This window comes from Myzus persicae, unplaced genomic scaffold (assembly GCF_001856785.1).
Source record: "Myzus persicae strain clone G006 unplaced genomic scaffold, MPER_G0061.0, whole genome shotgun sequence".
Lineage (NCBI taxonomy): Eukaryota > Metazoa > Arthropoda > Insecta > Hemiptera > Aphididae > Myzus > Myzus persicae.
Window position 1 is genome coordinate 5,768 of NW_019104377.1, and position 20,496 is coordinate 26,263.

The 20,496-nt window shown below is 27.4% G+C and overlaps 4 protein-coding genes and 1 pseudogene across 5 annotated transcripts; 1 reads left to right on the plus strand and 4 right to left on the minus strand.

Annotated features, from left to right (window-relative positions):
• Positions 1-637: 637 nt before the first annotated feature.
• On the minus strand, positions 638-3,175 carry LOC111041688 (annotated as a pseudogene).
• A 112-nt stretch (positions 3,176-3,287) lies between these two features.
• Positions 3,288-8,580, minus strand: LOC111041689 (gamma-glutamyl hydrolase A-like). Its single transcript, XM_022326053.1, has 4 exons — positions 8,183-8,580; positions 7,995-8,106; positions 6,509-6,741; positions 3,288-3,717 (listed from the first exon to the last, which is right to left on the minus strand). Exons 1-4 carry the CDS (start codon positions 8,413-8,415, stop codon positions 3,348-3,350), a joined length of 948 nt encoding a protein of 315 aa, XP_022181745.1. The 5' UTR covers positions 8,416-8,580; the 3' UTR covers positions 3,288-3,347.
• A 1,690-nt stretch (positions 8,581-10,270) lies between these two features.
• LOC111041657 (protein-cysteine N-palmitoyltransferase Rasp) lies at positions 10,271-19,899 on the plus strand. 2 transcript variants are annotated; one of them, XM_022326001.1, is made up of 10 exons: positions 10,271-10,440; positions 11,873-12,051; positions 12,126-12,298; positions 12,374-12,571; positions 12,643-12,852; positions 12,915-13,061; positions 13,134-13,354; positions 18,851-19,061; positions 19,530-19,671; positions 19,738-19,835. In XM_022326001.1, exons 2-10 carry the CDS (start codon positions 11,934-11,936, stop codon positions 19,833-19,835), a joined length of 1,518 nt encoding a protein of 505 aa, XP_022181693.1. In that variant the 5' UTR covers positions 10,271-10,440; positions 11,873-11,933. The 2 variants fall into 2 exon arrangements, with proteins under 2 accessions (XP_022181693.1, XP_022181694.1); XM_022326002.1 differs by lacking the exon at positions 10,271-10,440 and having other exon boundaries at positions 11,934-12,051; positions 19,738-19,899.
• On the minus strand, positions 13,586-15,587 carry LOC111041661 (gamma-glutamyl hydrolase A-like). The gene is made up of 4 exons (XM_022326005.1): positions 15,206-15,587; positions 15,031-15,142; positions 14,575-14,807; positions 13,586-14,166 (listed from the first exon to the last, which is right to left on the minus strand). The coding sequence occupies exons 1-4, from the start codon at positions 15,433-15,435 to the stop codon at positions 13,797-13,799; spliced, it is 945 nt and encodes a 314-aa protein (XP_022181697.1). The 5' UTR covers positions 15,436-15,587; the 3' UTR covers positions 13,586-13,796.
• Positions 16,175-18,352, minus strand: LOC111041660 (gamma-glutamyl hydrolase A-like). The gene is made up of 4 exons (XM_022326004.1): positions 17,742-18,352; positions 17,571-17,682; positions 17,227-17,459; positions 16,175-16,627 (listed from the first exon to the last, which is right to left on the minus strand). Exons 1-4 carry the CDS (start codon positions 17,969-17,971, stop codon positions 16,258-16,260), a joined length of 945 nt encoding a protein of 314 aa, XP_022181696.1. The 5' UTR covers positions 17,972-18,352; the 3' UTR covers positions 16,175-16,257.
• Positions 19,900-20,496: the final 597 nt, after the last annotated feature.

Sequence of the window (20,496 nt, forward strand, 5' to 3'; positions counted from 1 at the left end):
TATTGCCGATACTAAATTGGAAAAAAATTAATTTTATTTTGTAATATTTATTATTTTATTTTATATTTTATAGGAGTCAATATACTATCTTTTGTAAGAGTTAACATTGTCATTTGTAGGAGTTTACCATTCCCTAGGCCCTACCAAGTAGGTATACAGGTGATCAATTTTACGTAAATAAGACATTAGTTATTTCAAAAAGTATTAGACTAGTTTTTGAAGAAATACATTTTACATGGTTTCTAGCCGTTAAAAAATCATATTTTTTTATCCTTATAATCTTTTAAGTTTTTACTTTTTTGAATGATAACATACTGTTTTTATTTCTTATTTCAAAGCAGAATATTTTTCTTAGTACTTTGGTGCATAAAAATCAAAATTAGGACAAATAATTCCTAAATTATAATAAGTATTTAAAGTTTAGATGAGTTTGTACCAGCATTTGGCGGAGTAACCGCTCAACTTAATTTTGATTTTAATGTATTAAAATGGTAAGAAAAATATTTTGATTTGGAATATGAAATATGTTGTATGTTGTCATTAAAAAAACTTAAAAAACATAATTTAAAAAAAAAAAATGTTTTGTTGGAACTATTTGACACCATGTAAAAGTATATTTTAAAAAATGTTACTATTTTTTAGAAATAATGAGTCAAAAGTCAAATGGATCGCCCGGTACTATATAATAAAATCGTAAATCATGATATTCACCTGCCAATACCAAATCGGTGTAATGGAGATCCAATAGAAAATCGTTGTTCATTTGTCCGTGTTCTTTCAACTTAGAATTCAATTCATCGCGCATTTTTTCCTGGATTTGTTGATTCAGCGCTAACTCATACAAACAAAAACTCAACGTGGAAGACACGGTTTCAAAACCGGCGAAAAACATCAAGACCGCATTTGACACAATGTCCTGCTCAGTAAATACCTCTGCAAAATAATATACATATCGAAACACCGTGAGTTTTATAATATGTGCAAGTGACACGGCCCGTAATTATACTCATTTTATCTGGCACTGTGGTAAATAATATTATCAACAAATATTGAATCTCTTTTTTACCATAGACATTATTATATAACTTTTATAGATATTTGGAATCATCGATTATTTCAGTTTTTATTTTAAAAATATCGATAAAAATGTTTTCACTACCAAAAGCAATAATCATATTATGGAGTAAGGTCGGGTCACGTGCCAAGCAACACATAAATCATTTTGAATAAAAGTTAATTTATCTATATTTTCGTGTAATATGATAAAACCGCCAAATAATCTGTAGCATAAATATATAATATTGGTATTAATCTTACTTTCATCCGTGGAGCCCAACACCAAGTCTCTTCTCGCTTCTATCAAGCTCTGCGCCACGTCATGTCTGACTATGCCGTTCTCCTCCCTGTACCTGATGACTTCGTTTATCGCCGACTCGTAAAACTCAGAAGCTGAGGGTGGAAACTCGGCAATTCCCAATAGTTTTGTCAATCTCATTGAGATCATTGACAATATCAGTGAGAAAATAAGCCTATAGTTATTTTGGAGCAGTTCTCTTCCATACTTACGAAAATCCGAATCTTCGTTCTTCACTGTGTCCAATTTCAAACCAAAAGCGCACGTCCCAATGACGTCTGTCGAGTACTTGCCCATGGTCTCCTTGACTTCGATCTGATCGTTTTCCTTCATTTTGTTTGTGATGAAACGCATCAGCTCGTCACTGCACGCCGCTATCTGGCCATGGGTCAGTTTCAGCTTGCCTGACGAGAACCCCGGGCTCAGTTTCTGTCTCATCGTTTTCCACTTGGGACCGCACAAGAAGAACAGCCCGTTTGCTAGTATGTTCGTCGACGGATCCTTGTGGATACCACGATCAGCGAAGTGCGAGAAATCTTTAATCAGTATGTGGTTGATGAGCTCGGGGTCACGAATCATCAGGAACGGCGTCTTCATCTGATAGAAACCACAATATCTTTCGCCGGCAAACCGTTTGTAAATTTTGTCGAATGTGACCACGCGCCTGTTCGCGCCCCGTCAACATTCTGAACACGTTGCCGACCAATGGCCACGGCGGATCGTGGGCCACGTTCAGTTTACGCCATTTTCCGTACGTGCTGGTCGAAAAATGGTAAAGGATCGCCAATACCGCAATGGCGACACCGATGACCGTTGGAGAAGCAAATAGACAACTCATAACATCACTCAAAATCATTATGACGATAGTAATAATATTATGCTGATGAAAGATTATTATTATGTTTGAAGCCGAAATCACTGCAATTGCGGTCAAAGTGTGCACACGTCTAGAGCTCTATCGTACTACTATTAGTAAAAGTGTTGTGAAGCGACTCGATCATCTGCAGTTATATAGGTATACATATTATCGCGGTTGTAGTTGTTTCGAGGTCAACTTGATTTATATTTTTTAACTGCGTTTATGACGAGTCTAATTTTGGAAGTGAGTCAGTTCAAAATTATACATTATGTATAATAACTGACAACTGACCTCGAATGGCGAGTCAGTATAAACTATAAGCCATAAGGTATATAATGATAATTTATTTAACCATTCACCCAACTACTCGGCTATACTCGATGTTTTTTTAGAAACACATCTTATAATACTATATGGCCCAAACTATTATTAACTTGCTCAGATATCACCTCGATTATATTTTATACACCTACTTACTGCAGCAGTACTCCATTTCAAGTATAATAATACTAGTGTTCGTTATAGGTACAATATGTTCTATCTACAGTCATTATTTCTCCATTAACTATGAAAACTTCTACGATTTAAATTGTAAATAATATATTGTTATTACTTTTTACCAGACTTGATAAACTATATCATGATTTAACTGTAATAAAATTCAAGTTAATATAGTTTACTAAGTATTTATTAATTTTTTTCTTTTTAAATGTTTATATGACTTATATACTAGCTAAATACACGAAGAATCAAATCCTTGGTCTCCACTCCCATCGACCTTGGACCTCAGTCTTTGTGTAACATGTATTTTTGACTACACAGCTAATTTGAAATCAACCAATTTTCAAGCTTGAAAAATAATTTTTAGTACGCAATAGTTAACCGCGCCTACTGGGTAATGTTTAAGATTTTGTCCTGAATTAATACTGTAGTAGGAACTTAATTATAATACTCTACCTACATTTTTCACATGTAAATTGTTCTATATAATTTAAATGGCGTTACTAATTTTCAATGTTTGTGTTTTTATTCAGGTTAAAGCATTTATAATTATAATAGATTTTCACAACGAAATTAAATTTTCACTATTTTTCAATAATATAAATTTATAACAAACAAAATATAATGATACTTTTATTCACCAAATAAGTATACTTGTTCGAAAGAAGAATTTAATTTCCCCGAGTATGTAGTAGGGTAATTATAAATTAATTCATTTTCAAGAGTACTTTGATTGATATATCTATGCTTATTTTGACGACATTCATTTAGAAACCAATCATAAAAATAGCGTGCTGAATATATTGCTGACCAACTATGAGGGTCATTTCTTTCCCATTCATAAGCATTTTTTTCCGGATGGAATTGTAATCCCACAAATGGATAATTTTTAGCTTCTACTGTGGATATGAATGTCAAATTATTTTCATCTTTATTTATTGTTATAGGATTCCAAAAGTCATCCAACTTCATTGACGTAAAGTTCTTTTGTGTTACACAATGACTGTAAAAAACAATACAAATTAGTGTGAAAACTCCTATAATGTTCTCCGTAAAATTGATTGAGTAAATAATTTGATAAAATCATTAACAATGATTTATGATGTTCCATAATATGACTCAAAATCTAATGGAAAATGTCGAAGTCTTAAGAAATCTTTTTAAAACTTTGTTTTGTTGTCTTCACCGAAGTAATTAAAAGTTATTATAGCGGAGTAACCCTCTCAGTAAAACACCTGCAGATGGCGGAATGCCGAGCAAATGAAGATAAACTAAATATACCAACGAACTTATATGAAACAATCGGACCCGACTGTCAACCAGAAAAAGTCATGTCCACAGGACCACCGAAATAGAGAAATACATTTAAGTAATAGACTAATAGAATATAGTCAATATAGTCATAAGCCACAAAGTCCCCCCTATATTATTGTAACCAAATTGTCACCCAAAACGTGTATTAGCATAATTATTAATGTAAGTATGAAGCTAATGGCCCATGTCGCCAATGCTACAAAAAGATCGAGAAAAAAAGAAGAAAAAATCATTAAGGAACAATATAATTGTAATACCTAGTTAATTTATAATTTATACATCGTATAATCACAATCATATTAGTTGTTATAAAAAATGTATAGAATATTTAAAATTTTAAATACGTGTCATTATTCTATCATATCATTGCGAGTTATCCCCTCCCCCTTCACTTGATGACGATTACACCACCGATCTATACCGAAAACGTCTCATCACTATGATCATATAATGTATTATACCGGGCAGTCATATGTGTCAACTGGTGGATGGGCGAGAGCATACCTTTGATATTTTGTTAGTTAATTCCAAAAATATCATCGAAAAAGCACTTTTAGAATAGTAAAGTAATAATTATTTTATCAAGAAGAGTAAAATATTTAACTAAAAAAAAATTTAATGGATAAATTTAAAATTTAAAAAAAATGTTATTTCCGGTCTGTTGCCTATTATTATCCTATCAATTTTTAATCTGATTCTAATAAATAATAACAGAGTTTAAAGAAAACATAAACAAAAAAAGCTATGGAAATAATTAAATATGACAATATGCTCGATGATTTCACAGACCATATAAATAAAAAATATTAATTATAGCATTTTAAATTACCTAATAAATATATGCATAAATAATGTAGCTGTAAGACACTTAATTGTTGAGCTAAATTTTTATAAAGGCTAATGAAAAAAAAAATAAACATAAATAATATGCAGTTTAACAATAAATAAGAAAGACAAAATTAAGAAAGTCATATGAGACTCCTCCATTGGGTTTTGAAATTTACCGTTTAACTGTTTATTATTGTTAAGATATAGATAGAACAACAATGGAATTTATACTTACAGCCTATAAGTTTTAAATATATTAATTTTTTTATACAAAATTTAAATACAAGGAATCTCGAGTAATTACACGTGTAACAATACGGATTTTAATTACAAGAGGATTAATACATTTAAGAATCGGGTACACGTATTGGTTAATACTCGGTCAAAATCGCGAGCTCTAATGTTAACTCTCATATACTGATATACATTTGTGTTTGTAAAATACTCAATTGGCACATTTGATAATTTATTATCGTGTATTAATACAATTTTTCAATCTATTCAAATGAATTCTGCTAACGTTCGTTTGCATCATATCTTAAATCTTTGTCACCTTAAAACATTTACGAGAAACACCATGCATTGACCAAAAAAGACTAAGTAAGATGATTATTTTACATATTGAAAAAACTTTTAAAATTAATTTTGACACAATTATTGATCAGTTTAATGACAATTTAACAAAAAGAAGAAGACTTAAATTGACATAGACATTTAAATTTAAATTTAAACATTTGACTGTTGAAAAGATATATTGGGATTGGTAATAACTTTTTAATACTATTATTTATATAATTATTGATCAATAATCAAATAGTACCCGAATACTTACCTTATACATTAAAGCAGCGTTTCCCAAAGTGTGTTCCGCAGAACCTTAGGGTTCCGTGGGACAATGTCAAGGGTTCCGTTAGATGTATGAGATTATTGAGAAAATTATGTTTATTTAATGTTTGTTGTTTAAAAAATGTTTGATTGAAAATTTTTTTTTAAACTAAGTTTAATAATGAAAAGTCATTAACAGTATCATTAAAATATTATTTNTCATTTTGGTAAAAGAAACCTTAACTTACAATATGTATTATATATTTATATTATTCTTTATTATACATAAGTATTATTACCTATAGGTACAGTATACGGGCATACGGCCATACCTTTGTTAAAATGTATAATAGATAACATTATACCTACCAGGCGCGGATCCAGAACATTTTTACGGGGGGAGGGGGGGTCATCAAATATTATTAATAGAGATTATCAGGGTTTATTATGATAATATTTTTCGACATCAGAATAATGATGATTACTGATTAGGTTACCTTTAAATAGACTAAAAAATAATTAAACAACATTTTTTTTTTAATATTTAGGTTATTCAATCTTACATCTCATTTTATTGCTTATAAAATATTTAATTACATTACTTTTTCTACATTTGCAGAGCTAAATATTACTAGAGCCTAAGAATAATTTAATGTGAAATAATATAGTATTTTCATTGATTATAGAATGGATTTATTCTATAATAAATCATATATCTTTTTTTTCTTAATTTTTTTTGGGGGGGGGGGATAATTGCTCCCATGCCCTCCTTGTATCCGCGCCTGCTATATACAGGTTATTTAAAGATACTGAATAATTAAACATACTTATGATGATTTGCTGTGACTGGTTCTGTGAGTAATATGTTTCGAACATCTTTTGGCATTGTTTTGAATAACACACTTTTTTCTTCCATTGTCGATATTAAATTGAGTGGTAAATTGACGTCGTTCGAATTACATCGTGCCAGAGGGTTTTTACCGCCAATGGATGCGATAAGAAGAAGTTCAAATCCTAGACAAATTCCAAGTATTGGAAATCGATCTCCGTCATCATTAATCTAGAAACAACATTTTTAAACCTATAAGATCTATCTGAATACATTTGAAAACAGTTTAATGGATCTATGTATAGACCTTAGTCATAATAACATTTTTTTTTTCAAAAATATCACTGGAGCTTATTAACCATATTGTCAATACACCAGTATACTTAAACTAAATAATGACAATCAAGTATCAACAATATAAAATTATATATCCCCACACATTAATCTTTATTTTTCAAATTAATTTTAATCAATACAAATAAGAAATCCAAATAAGAATTCCAAAAATAACATTTTATCATCGTCAAAATAGTTAATAGCTGTATCAAATTTCAGACATCAAAAAATTTTACTTACAATAAAATATATTTAAATTACCATCAAATTACAATTTTGTTTCAGTAACTTGTAATTTCAGTTAAGTTACTCACTAACACTAAATAAATTGTTATTATTATTTCCTTCGGAACAACTGGACCAATAATCGTATTTAAAATATATATTCATTATTATCTGAATTCTGCACAGATGATTAATTTTGGCGTTTATAGATGCTGTTATCAACTATCAAGTAATTAGGAATAACTACTCATCACGATCATAGTATCATTGTATTATATTCCTAGTAGAGGTCGACGAGGTGGTAACATATAGATCACCAGACCTTTAACCAAAGACCAACAAGAACGTAATATGAGCCAGTTCTAAAACATACTGAATATTTAACTAATAATTAAAATTAATTACAAAAAGGTATATAACAGTTTGATTGACAAGCTAGCTATTATAATTACCTATTGTACTCCACTTGACTTATATCCACGGACGCGCCTATAGTTATAGGTCAGATCTTTTACTCAGAGGCTCTGCGGTAGAGCCTCAGAGGGCGCAACCAGACGCATACCTAGAGGGGGGGGGAGAAACTTTAGATATGTATAATATCTAAGTTTGATAAATCTGTAGCCGTGGCCATCTGAAATCAGACCTTGGACACGCCTATGCACCTAATCATAAATGAGTGGTCACAAAATATAAATATATGAAATTATGAAATAATGAAAATCTCTACATAGTATTTTTGTTATTATATTTATAATTCAATAAGATGTTAGTTTAAATAGTCGTATATATTATATATATATATATATATATATTGTATAATATGGTGAACATGTAATATAATTAGAAGTATTTCCAACGTTCAACCCTTTAGAAATAGGTAGTCTTAAAAAATAAATTATTTTATTAAATTATACATAAATTACACGTTTGGCAATCTGAAAAACTTCACTGGTTGATTGACTGATTCCGAAACTAATATTAAACGCACATCCTCCTCCAGGAACCAAAATTCCATTTACTTTGTTCACTACATCCCTAAAGCATTTTAAAATATTGGTAATTGTTTTTTTTTTAGGTAATGTTCAAATGTAATTGTTCTGTTGTTACATACTTATAATATTCAGTAGTCCTGTTTGTGAAAACTGGTATAACTCGTCCTCCAGAAGCTTCAATTGATTTAACATAAGATGCAGCTATATACGATTTATATGATGGCAATAATTTTTTGAAACTTATAGACCAATAAATTTCCTGTGTTAGTACTCCAATCACTGGTCTTTCATTACAAATGGTTAGTTTTGCCACAAAACATAAAATTAAAGTTAGAAAAACTGGTAAGTACATTGTGTTTCCAATTTTACCTAATTTAAATTGAAGTATTATAATGATCGACACCAAACACCAGCACTTACCAAAGTAGATTTTTAGCCTAACCTAACATGAGGCTTTGCATTTTATAAGCAAGTGATTAAAATGTATATAACATTGCATTATCTATCATTGAGTGATTGAATAAACATAATCTATTGAATTTTTATAGTATTTAACTAAATGTATATTTTAATCTCAGGATAACGCTGCTTTGTCGGACGAAGGTCTGTTATATTCTATTATGATGTTCTCGCTTATTATCGCCGCCTCACACGTGTAATAAATAATATATGTATATATTGTTGATGTAGGTAATATTTAATAGCTGTTGGATGGTTACAAAGGTTTTTTTTTAATTGTATTAATTTCAACAATATGATAATTATAATAAATGTATAGCTCAATAATTATAGCTACTTTCATAGTTATCGTTAAAATATAGTAAAATACACCTACGACCTACATTATAATTTATAGTAATTAGTAATGAATCGTAAAGTAATATTAAGATAGTTACAAAATATTAGTGGGTATAATAAAATAAATATGCAGCTCATTGTGAATCATCAAATTAAATGAATATCGTGTTTTAACGATAAACCTATGCAAATTATGATAATGATTAAAGGAAATAAGATAGAAATAACAAGGGGAAAAAATATTGCAAAAAAATGTTCGCTGGATCAAAAAACTTAATAAACTTATAGTAGGTACTTATCCCCTTCTTTTATTTTATTAGTTTTCCAAATGTACGGTAGCTAGTTTGAATTAATTTTTACCAAAAGGCAAAAATGTCAATTATATTACGTAACAGCAATATAATAAATGATAATATTTGTTCGAATTATTGTTAGTACAGTATAGTCAATAATTACAGTAATACTTAACAATTTACGAGTAACCTTGTATTAAATGTACCTACAAGTTTTTTGCAAAGCAAACAATTTTCATTTAAAATTAATAAAGAAATCGAAATTTCTTAGAAATTTCACATGCTTATAAATAGCTCAAAAGAGTCAAAATTTTTGGAAATGTCTAGATAATGCTAATATAAACATTTGTCTATCTATGTTTATTCGTTTTTGAGTAACACCAAATAAAAATAACCTTATATTTTTCTCCATGATGCTGGAAATTACCTAGGAGTTGTTTTTACTTATGACCCCCAAATTGCCAATAAGATATAGGTAATTTTCTACTAGAAACTACCGTAGTACCGTCATAATTGAAAGTTTCAAGAACCAGTTCCCTCAAAACCACTGTTTTCCAAACGTTTCACAACTTATAACTGGTATGGCGTAATGTCGATTGTCGGGCCTATGACACTGACATTTTAGCAAGAATAAACGATTGTGGCAGTTAACGTTTCCGTAACTCTGGTCCAAATTTGGTTGGCGGATGATTTGTGTTCATGTTTCTGGTCTTCTGGGAGGTTCAGAAATCAGAATTCTGTTTTCAGAAAAAGATTAACAGGTAAAAATAAAAAATAGATCAGCTGATAGTTTCATTTCGATTTAATCGTTCAATATTGTTCCATAATCCATGGTGATTGGCGATATCAACACTTGAAAGAGAGCTTGGTTTATTTTTAATTCATTTATGAAAATAATAGCTACCTATTTAAAGTTATAAAAAGTTCCAAAATACAACATTCCTATTTTCGTAATAACAATAATCATAAAATTTATTGTGAAGAGGTTTTTTTATTACGGTTTGCAACTTCTGGTGGCACTGTATATAGGCGGGAAATATCAAATAAATTATCCACCAGAAAATGAGCCGGTTTTCGGTATTATCATTTTAAAGTAGATATTTGATTGTAATCACTTAACAACACGATTAGACAAGATAATGTACTTTTCGGTAATCGGTATAGTCAAAGAATAAACTATTTAAAATTTAAAATTTTAATTATAGTTCACTTTTCACTAGTATACTCTTCAAAGTTTGAATACAGCCATGTCCACCATGTAAACAATGTACTGTTTAGCCGTTTAGGTAGGTATCTACATTATTATATAGGAATTGAGTTTGATTAGTTGAATGTAACATTTTGAAAAAAACAAACTCCGTTTGCTGTTTATTTTACACTTTATAGTTATTAATAATTATTACTAGTTCCTGCAATGCTACTATAAGTAGGTACTTACTTGTTACTTATTACTGTTTGCTTATTACTTGTTGACTGTAGTATCACAGATTAAATAAAAATCTTTTTATTTAATCTGTAGTAGTACCTACTTGTAGGAGTATCGTGTTCCTATATGGCTAATATTCAAATTTAAACTGTCACAAATCCCCATAATTTCAATCTTTATAGTTATCAAACTGTTTCTCTATATTTTAATGACTTGATCAAAATTAATTATCCATTTTAAATAAATAAACCAAACTATTTGTCTGCTTATTTATTTTTTCACCATTGATTTGTTTTGATTCGACAGATTTTGACATATTAATAAATTGACGATAATTAATAATTCTATGCATTAAAGTTTCCTTGTTATTTAGTTTTCATTTTGAATGGTCGTTATATTTAAAATAAGTATTGTAAGTACCTAGATCATAATTATATTATAAATTATAATCAATTCAATGTAAAAAAAATAACAATTGAAACATGTTGACATGTTGATTGAAATTGTTACAAAAAAAAGAACAATAAGAACAATTGATGGTATAAGATATGTAAAATAAAATTTAAATTATAAAATATCAATGTTTACTGTTTAGTGTGGCTACTTGATATTATATTATACACTAACCCGGCGTTGTTAACTTAGTAATACCTTGTGCATTGTGATTTTCTCGTGGTAAAATGCTGTCTAATATCCATACTATCTAAACAACTTACATGATACAAATCAAATTATGAAATTTTGATATTTTTTTAACTGCTTAATAATTATAAGATGTGAGTATGTGAGATTAACTGAGGACAGCCTACGACGCTGTGCAGTTTGGCTGAATGGGGAGATTGTTTTTTTGCTGAGGAGCAAATCAGAGTTGATGAAAATGAAGAAAATAATAATTAGACTGATGAAAACAAATTTACCTAGTTAGTTTAAATACAAAGGATTATACACTCATAAATATTGAAATATGTACTATCAAATCAAACATACTTAGCTGATTATAGTTTAATAGTTGTATTTAATGAGTTAAAGAAATAAGATTGCAGCATGATCGTTTTAAGTAAATTATGTTATTATGCTAAAAACAAACCATGCCTGACCAAAACAAATATCCATAGAAATGTAATAACAATTTCTTATAATATAGCTTTTTCAATAACTTAACAGTGATTGGATTTTACATATTATGTTGGATTCCCAAGTTTGTATTGTATTTATAAGAGTGAATTATGAATAAAATATATTATTATTTTTGTATTGTAATTTAATACTGACAAGATTTTAATTATTTTTAGGTATAACATATTGTTTGAATTAAATATACATGTACATATATTATATTTGCCAATATTCAAAATGAAAAAAGTGGAAAATCAATATGTGCCATTGCATCGTTTTGAAATAGTTTGCTATATTGTTATATGGGCTTCAGGCATAATTTATGCTGCTTATAATTTATTAGATGTCAGCTTCAGTAAGAAATTTTTGACATATATATTTTAATCTTTTGCTTTTCCATATACCTAATGTATATTTATATTTTATTAGATTTGAAGAATTCAGAAGTACCTGACTTAGTACCTGGATGGCATTGGCTTGGTCGAAGAAAAGATACTTGTCCAGAATGGAGAATATGGACTACATTTCTTATGTACTCGTTAGGTCCATGGGTTATTTTACATTCATCAATTCTACTATTGACACAACATTATTTTTCAAAGGTTTTTTATTCATATTAATTTATAAAGTCTTACAAATAATTGATAAATTATACATTTTGTTCTCATTTTATATAGATATCAACAATACGTGATGTCTGGTTTATTACTGTTACTAGCTTATGTGTAGCTCATAATTTTGGTTTATTATCAGTCTTCATATTTTTTGGTCTGACTTTGATTTATTACTGTTTATTATTATTTGGTAATCAATTTTCCATTTGGATTACAAGCATATTATTATTAGGAGTTGGGTCATACAATGATTCTTTATTTGTAAGTGAGGGAGTTAAGAATTGTAAATTATACTTTATAAATATTAATAATTATTATTGTTATGCTTATAGACCATTTTTGACCCTAGTTCAGATGGAGAGATTGCATATTTATTACTTTTGACAATATACTGGCATCAATTACGCTGTATAAGTTTTTCACTTAGCTCATTGGATAAAGCTAAAAGTAAAACTTTGCCGAATTGTCTACACTTTTTAGCATATTCATTTTACTTACCATGTTTTTTCTTTGGACCCATAATTATTTACAAAAAAATTAATGTAATTTCATTTAAAAATTGATTATTTTAATTCCTTTAATATTTTTTTTTTTTTTACAACAGGATGAAAATACAAATACTACCATCACACCATTGAGTCAACGTTTGTCAAAACTCATAATAAATTTGATTAGATACTTTTTTTGGATGTTTTTTGCTGAGTTCATGTTACATTATGTTTATATTAATATGTTTTTACAAAATATTAAAGTATGTTTTGCTTACCTAATCATAAAATAACATTTTTAGTTGTAATGATTTCATTTATTATTATTTTTCTAGGTTTTCAAACATTTTGGAATTAGTGCACTTAGTGGATTTGGTTTTGGAATGGGACAATTTTTTTTCATTAAGTACACATTCATTTATGGTACTGTAATTACAGTTGCAAGATTTGATGAATTCATTGAACCTCCCAAACCACCAAAATGCATTTCACGAATTTATTTATATTCCGATATGTGGAGAAGTTTTGATCGAGGACTTTACAACTTCTTAAAAGAGTAAGTTTAATTATATTTACTTGATGTGCATAAATTTAGTTATACATATAGAATTAGTTTTAACTTTATCTATAAAAAATATCTACTATATAAAATGTAATAACTCATTATATAGCAAGTCTTAACTCTTAAAATAGAATGTAATAAAGTATCTGTAAAAAAATACAACAATGTACTCAATTATAGTTACATAATTAGTGTTATAGGTAGTACATAAAATTATAAAAATGATAGAATAGTATTCTATGTTTAATATCAGTCTTATTAATATTTTAATGTGCCAGACACTTGGTTCATGCGCAATGTGCATAGTGTATTAAACCATTAAAGTATGAATAATAATGATAATTTACAGATATAATCTTAGATTTTAATAAAGAATATACTAAACTATTTATAACTACAATACTATTGTGATATTTAAAATTCACAGTTGATACATTTATTCATCAAATAAGTAAACTTGCTCGAAAACAGATTTCAATTTCCCCACGTAAGTGGTAGGGTAGTTATAAATTAATTCATTTTCCAGCTGACTTTGTTTGATATATCTATGCTTATTTTGACGACATTCATTGACAAACCAATCATAAAAATAGCGTGCTGAATATATTGCTGACCAACTATGAGGGTCATTTCTTTCCCATTCATAAGCATTTTTTTCTGGATGGAATTGTAATCCCACAAATGGATAATTTTTAGCTTCTACTGTGGATATGTATGTCAAATTATTTTCATCTTCATTTATTGTTATAGGATTCCAAAAGTGATCTAACTTCATTGACGTAAAGTTCTTTTGTGTTACACAATGACTGTATAAAAAACAATACCAATTAATTAAAATTTTTAAAAAATGCTTCAATAAATATATTAATAAAACCATGTTTATATTATTATGTTATCATTAAGTCTAGAAATCTTTAATTTGTTTTTCCATATTCTCTTTAATTATATACACAAGAATGATGTTTTATAAATAGCATAAAATATTGAAACCAATTTTTAATGTATAAATAGATACAAAAAAAAGTAAATTCATAATAAAAACTTAATAATTATCATGTTTTGAAATGTTAAATTTATCCCTACCCCTTAAAATCTACCTATGTGACTATGATATCCCAAATGTTATAATAAGTAATTATACTTTTAGTTTGTTCTAAGTGTATAATATAATGTTCTAATATCTATATAAAAATAATATTAGAATTCATTCATACATATGATGGTTTGCTGTGACAGGTTCTGTAAGTAGAATGTTTCGAACATCCTTTGGCATTGTTTTGAATAACACACTTTTTTCTTCCATTGTTGGTATAAGATTTAGAGGTAAATTCATGCCTATAGAATCACAGGCTGTTAGAGGATTTTTTCCATCAATAGATGTGATTAAAAGAAGTTCAAATCCTAAACAAATTCCAAGTATTGGAAATCGATCTCCTTCATCATTTATCTGAAAAACAAATGAATGGCCTAAGGTCTTTTGAAATATAAAAAATAGTGAAATTAAGAAGAATTAAAATCCTAAACAAATCCCTGTTATTGTAAATTATTGTTATTTGTATTATTTATAACTGAAAAAACTGGCAATGATGAGTGCATGAGCAACAAAAGATTTCAACCATGAATAAATGTATTAATTTTATTGATTTCTTTAATTATGTTATATTTTTTACATGTTTCACAATGTGAAAAATCTCATTTGTCGATTGACATATTCCAAAACTAATATTAAACGCACATCCTCCTCCAGGGACCAGAATGCCATTCACTTTTTTCACTGCATCCCTATAACATATTATAGTTGTTATTTGTGTTTGTTATAAAAAATGTAATTATACTGTAACGTACATATAATATTCAGTAGTCCTGTTGGTGAAAACTGGTACGACTTGTCCTCCAGAAGCTTCAATTGATTTAACATAAGATGCAGCTATATATGAGTTATTAAGTGGTACTAAATTTTTAAAACTCGACCAATAAACTTCTTGTGTTAAAATTCCAATCACTGGCCTTTCATTACAATTTGTGAGTTTTGTTACAAAACTCAAAATTAAAGCAATAAAAACTAGTAAATACATATTTTGGAAATAACTAGTACATGTACTAAATTAAAACACTGATTGAACAAACAAACTGCAAGTTCAAAATTATTTCAAAGCTTGTCTTATGTGTATTAGTTACCTAATAGTAATGGTTTATTTTCGAATTTTTTATCTTACTTTTTATACCATGTTTCCAATTATAATAGTTTAATCAAACACATTATTAAAAACTTTAAATGTCAAACCAATTACTTGTAATTTAAAATTGCATTAATTTAATGACGAGATTATTATATCTTAATTTTTAAGCTATCTGCCCATAATACAAATATAATTTATAGCAGATATTATTCAGAGCTGTATCAAATTATCACATAAAAAAATAAAAAACACTGTTACTTTTTTTGGTTGAAATATTGTAAAAAAATCACTAAATAAAAATATATTTATAAATCTTATTTAATTTTATACTTACCTGAAAATACTTATACATTCATTCAAATTGGTATATAATTTTTAAAAAAAACCAAAGCTTTGGATTATTCAACACTTCAGACTGTTCAGAATATTGAAATAGTGTTTTGTTGATACAATTTATAAAAATTGTTGAAAATTGATGTTATTGAAACTCATGTAAATGTATTTCATCAAAGGTGTAGATATAAATTATTGGTTTTTTAAAAATATAAAAATATCATTCCTTGTTTATTATAGTAATAATAATATATTATGCAAAATACAATATAATATGTACATTTTATATATATATATGTATACTCTAAAGAAATAGAATAATATATTATTTAAAATTATAGTACTATTGTGAGTTATGCCATTTAGAACAAACCAATGATACATTTATTCATTAAAAAAGTAAACTTGCTCGAAAACAGATTTCAATTTCCCCACGTAAGTGGTAGGGTAGTTATAAATTAATTCATTTTCCAGCTGACTTTGTTTGATATATCTATGCTTATTTTGACGACATTCGTTGACAAACCAATCATAAAAATAGCGTGCTGAATATATTGCTGACCAACTATGAGGGTCATTTTTTTTCCATTCATAGGCATTTTTTTCTGGATGAAATTGTAATCCCACAAATGGATAGTTTTTTGCTTCTATAATGGATATGAATGTTAAATTATCTTTATCTTTATTTGTTGATATAGGATTCCAAAATGTATTTAAGTTCATTAATGTAAAGTTTGTTTCCTCCATACATTTACTGTAAAAAAAGATATTTACATAAATAAAAATATGTTTAATAGAATGTAGATTAAATAATATTCCTGTACAATAAATTAAATAAAGTAGCAGTGAAATATTTTTCTTAAATTCATACCCGGATATCCCATATACTTTACATGTACGGACCTAACCTGTTAAAATTATAAATAATTGGAATATATATGGCTCTATATCAATACTCTTGAAATAATATCTGTGTTGTAATGAATATTATAGACATGCATTTTGCTTTAAAATATCCAAAAAATGTATAGATATAATGGATAAAAATATAAACTTATTGAATAACAATGAAGAAATAGGCACTTTTTTCTAAAATAGACAAAATATACAAATATGGTTTTTTTTATTTTTAAACTCGTCATTGTATAGAATGGCTTTTTAGCTTAATCTACTATAAATTGAGAGTACATTGAGAAATCTATGTAGAGAGCATCAACAACTTCTAAATCTCAGTAATGAGTGATCTGTTATTAGTTATTACTTAAACGTTAATAATAGAAACGTTTCTAATATGATAGTTGATTTTTATGTTATAAAGTGTATATCTAATTAAAATAATTAATTAATACATACTAATGATGATTTGCTGTGACTGGTTTTGTAAGTAATATGTTTCGGATATCTTTAGGCATGTTTTTAAACAACACACTTTTTTCTTCCATTTCTGGTACTAATGTTAAAGGTAAATAGATATCTTGAGCATCGCATTTTGAAAAAGGAAATTTCCAATTGATAGATGCCATTAAAAGAAGTTCAAATCCCAAGCAAATTCCAAGAATTGGAAAGTGATCATTTGCATTGTTTACCTGAAAAAAAAGACAAAATGTAGTCAATGGACAACAAAGTATTTTGACCCTAAATAAATGTATTAATCTATCCATATTGATATCTTTAATTTTGTTACATATATTATTTACAAGTTTTGCAATCTGAAAAATTTCATTTGTCGATTTATCTATTCCAAAACTATTATTAAATGCACTTCCTCCTCCAGGGACCAAAATGCCATTTACTTTTCTCACCACATCCCTATAACATTTTATAACTGTTAATTGTGTTGCAGATTATATTATTGTGTAGTAACATACATATAATATTTAGTAGTCCTGTTGGTGAAAACTGGTACAACTCGTCCTCCAGAAGCTTCGATTGGTTTAATATAAGATGCAGCTATATACGACTTACTTGATGGTGCTACATTTTTAAAACCAGTCCAATAAACTTCTTGTGTTAATATTCCAATCACTGGTTTTTCATTACAATTTGTTAGTTTTGATAAAAAACTCAAAATTAAAGTTAGAAAAACTGGTAAATACATTTTTTTACCGATTTTACCTAGATTAAATTGAAATATTAATGTGTAATAAGTTATTACTAATAACCAACCTAAATTACCATCACTTACTAAATTAGAATGAACACTTTTTTGTTTGTATTAATATGAATATTTTAAACAAGAGATTATAATATTGAAGTATGTAATCGATTGGTTAAATAAACATATTTGTATGTATATTTAATCTCAGCACACAGTGCCACACCAGGGTAATCTTCTACAGATTTTTTCACTGTCTCTCATGCATAACAATCAACAAGTGCGTAGATTAGCTTTAATAGTGATTGGAAAGTGTTTTTTGAGTTACAAGTTGTTGAAAATATGTTACTAAGTACATAAAACATTATTTTCTGACTCTAGAGCATCTCATTGCTACTTTTTAAAATATTAAAATCAATTTAATATTCAGTAGTTTTGAACCACAAGAAATTTTTTTTTTTATATTTAGAAAAGAAGTTAGGTGCTAAACTCACTATACAATTTTATTAAATTTTAGACTAAATGGAACATGCTCTATGCATTGGTTTTTAAATGATGAAGGTTTTTATCATCTCTGAATGACAACTGGAAACACTTTTGATGTAATTACTAACAATAAAAATGTTTATGCGGTACTTCTATACATTTACATGGAACTCAAATATCCCTTTGACTTTATAATAAAACTATTTTATTCTGTAAAATAAATATCCATTTAAATCATATTAATATACAAGTAGATAAGATACTTAATTAATATAATATTATGTATTTATGTATGCAAAATAAGATCCATATATAAACTTCTAATAAAATATAAAAGTATAGAAAGAATATATTAATGTCTATATCTTGTGTTTATATTTAACTGTTATTTTTCAGGTATATTTATAGACCATCTGGATATCATTCGGAAAATGTTAGACTTGGTACCAAACTGACTAGGTCATTTATGTGTTTCGCATTTATTTTCATTTGGCATGGATTATCATGGGAAGTTTTCTTATGGACTTTTTTCAACTTCATAGGCATTACATTGGAAACCGTAGCCAGGGTTGTTGGAAAAACTTCTTGCTATTTCCACTATGTTAAAGTAATTAAAATTGTTTATTTTAGAGGTCTTATATAAAAGACTAGTGGGTTTATGTGTTTTAAAATATATCAAGCGGTGAATATGTTTATTTTACTTAACTTATATTTATTGATTCAATTCTAAAATATCAATATTTGGACGTTAGATGTATGTAGTAAGTTTTTTGATGAACATTAAACACAAATTAGGTATTTACTAACTTAAACACTGCCCTCCAAAAAGCGAACAACATAAAATATATAGTATAGATTCAAAATTTGTTGAAATGATCAACAAAAAACTAATGCTGGTTATAAGTTAAAAATAAACTTTAAAATAATATACAGAAATGGGCATAAGTCAGTTACCGCTGTTGAGTTATCTAAAATCTGCCTATTATTATTATTAATATATTGAGGAACTGACTTTTGCTACACTCAGTATAGATCAGTCAATTGTTCATAACCATTGTGAATTATATGATTATAGTGCAATTTAAGTCACCCTAATGAAAGGCGGTTTTTAGCACTTATAACCAGTCCTTTAACAATGCTGTCGGCCATTTCAAACTTTTTCTTTTTTGGTGGTATTGATGCTGGATTGAGTTTTTTTGAAGCAATATTTTTACTCAGTAAGTAATTTTTATCATCAATAGATTTTACAGTATTAAATTAATTCATTTATTATAATTTTTTAGATACATGGATTGAAAACATTATTATCATCATAATATTTTATTCAATGTGTCAAATATCTATAGAATTCAACCATTATAAAAAATCAAAAAAACAATAAATATGTATCTCTTAAATAAGGTACATATTTTATTCAATTAATATAAAGTATTAAATTTAAAATAAATATTAATCGGTACAATTTATATAATAAATGTACTTTGTTCTAGTTCCTATATTTGATATTGTAATATTGTAAATGCAATGATTTAATTAGTCTGTAGCCTACGTATGTATTACAAACAAATTAACTGTAAACACTAAGTATTAGAAATAAAAATTTAATTAATTAAGTATTATAATTTTATTACTAAATAGTAAGAACAATAATGATTAACATGTATCTCATTCTAAATACAGATTCAAATTTCAAATATGCTTGTAACAATTACTTATTTTAAAATTGTCTAGTTATAGTAATTTCATGAATGTATTTATAATTTTCTGTAAGTATCTATCTACAAATAAATTGTATAACTTTTATATGAATTGCACCATTACCTATGGTATAATTTTAATAACTTTATTGTTGGCATATCTAAAATTGTATTTCAAATTAAAAAACAAAAATGTAAAGTATTAATTATAAAACATTTTAATGATGTGGTCTCCTATATTATATTGTGTATTGTTATTCATTTCTAGTGTATTTATCCTCTATATTGAGTGCTATTCAGTTCATTTCAAACTCAACTGTTTACATACTATTAATAGGAGACTAA

What these genes read in the sequence shown, in the direction of transcription:
- LOC111041689 (XM_022326053.1), bottom strand. Translation starts at nt 8,415, where the DNA reads ATGTACTTACCAGTTTTTCTAACTTTAATTTTATGTTTTGTGGCAAAA. An exon ending in AGGACTACTGAATATTATAA is followed by an intron (nt 8,107 to 8,182) that starts GTATGTAACAAC and finishes AAAATGCTTTAG; the next exon opens with GGATGTAGTGAACAAAGTAA. An exon ending in GTCACAGCAAATCATCATAA is followed by an intron (nt 3,718 to 6,508) that starts GTATGTTTAATT and finishes TGTTTTTTACAG; the next exon opens with TCATTGTGTAACACAAAAGA.
- LOC111041657 (XM_022326001.1), top strand. Translation starts at nt 11,934, where the DNA reads ATGAAAAAAGTGGAAAATCAATATGTGCCATTGCATCGTTTTGAAATA. An exon ending in TGTTTTTACAAAATATTAAA is followed by an intron (nt 13,062 to 13,133) that starts GTATGTTTTGCT and finishes TTATTTTTCTAG; the next exon opens with GTTTTCAAACATTTTGGAAT. An exon ending in CTTTACAACTTCTTAAAAGA is followed by an intron (nt 13,355 to 18,850) that starts GTAAGTTTAATT and finishes GTTATTTTTCAG; the next exon opens with GTATATTTATAGACCATCTG.
- LOC111041661 (XM_022326005.1), bottom strand. Translation starts at nt 15,435, where the DNA reads ATGTATTTACTAGTTTTTATTGCTTTAATTTTGAGTTTTGTAACAAAA. An exon ending in AGGACTACTGAATATTATAT is followed by an intron (nt 15,143 to 15,205) that starts GTACGTTACAGT and finishes AATATGTTATAG; the next exon opens with GGATGCAGTGAAAAAAGTGA. An exon ending in TTTTTCACATTGTGAAACAT is followed by an intron (nt 14,808 to 15,030) that starts GTAAAAAATATA and finishes TTTGTTTTTCAG; the next exon opens with ATAAATGATGAAGGAGATCG.
- LOC111041660 (XM_022326004.1), bottom strand. Translation starts at nt 17,971, where the DNA reads ATGTATTTACCAGTTTTTCTAACTTTAATTTTGAGTTTTTTATCAAAA. An exon ending in TTTTTCAGATTGCAAAACTT is followed by an intron (nt 17,460 to 17,570) that starts GTAAATAATATA and finishes CTTTTTTTTCAG; the next exon opens with GTAAACAATGCAAATGATCA. An exon ending in GTCACAGCAAATCATCATTA is followed by an intron (nt 16,628 to 17,226) that starts GTATGTATTAAT and finishes CTTTTTTTACAG; the next exon opens with TAAATGTATGGAGGAAACAA.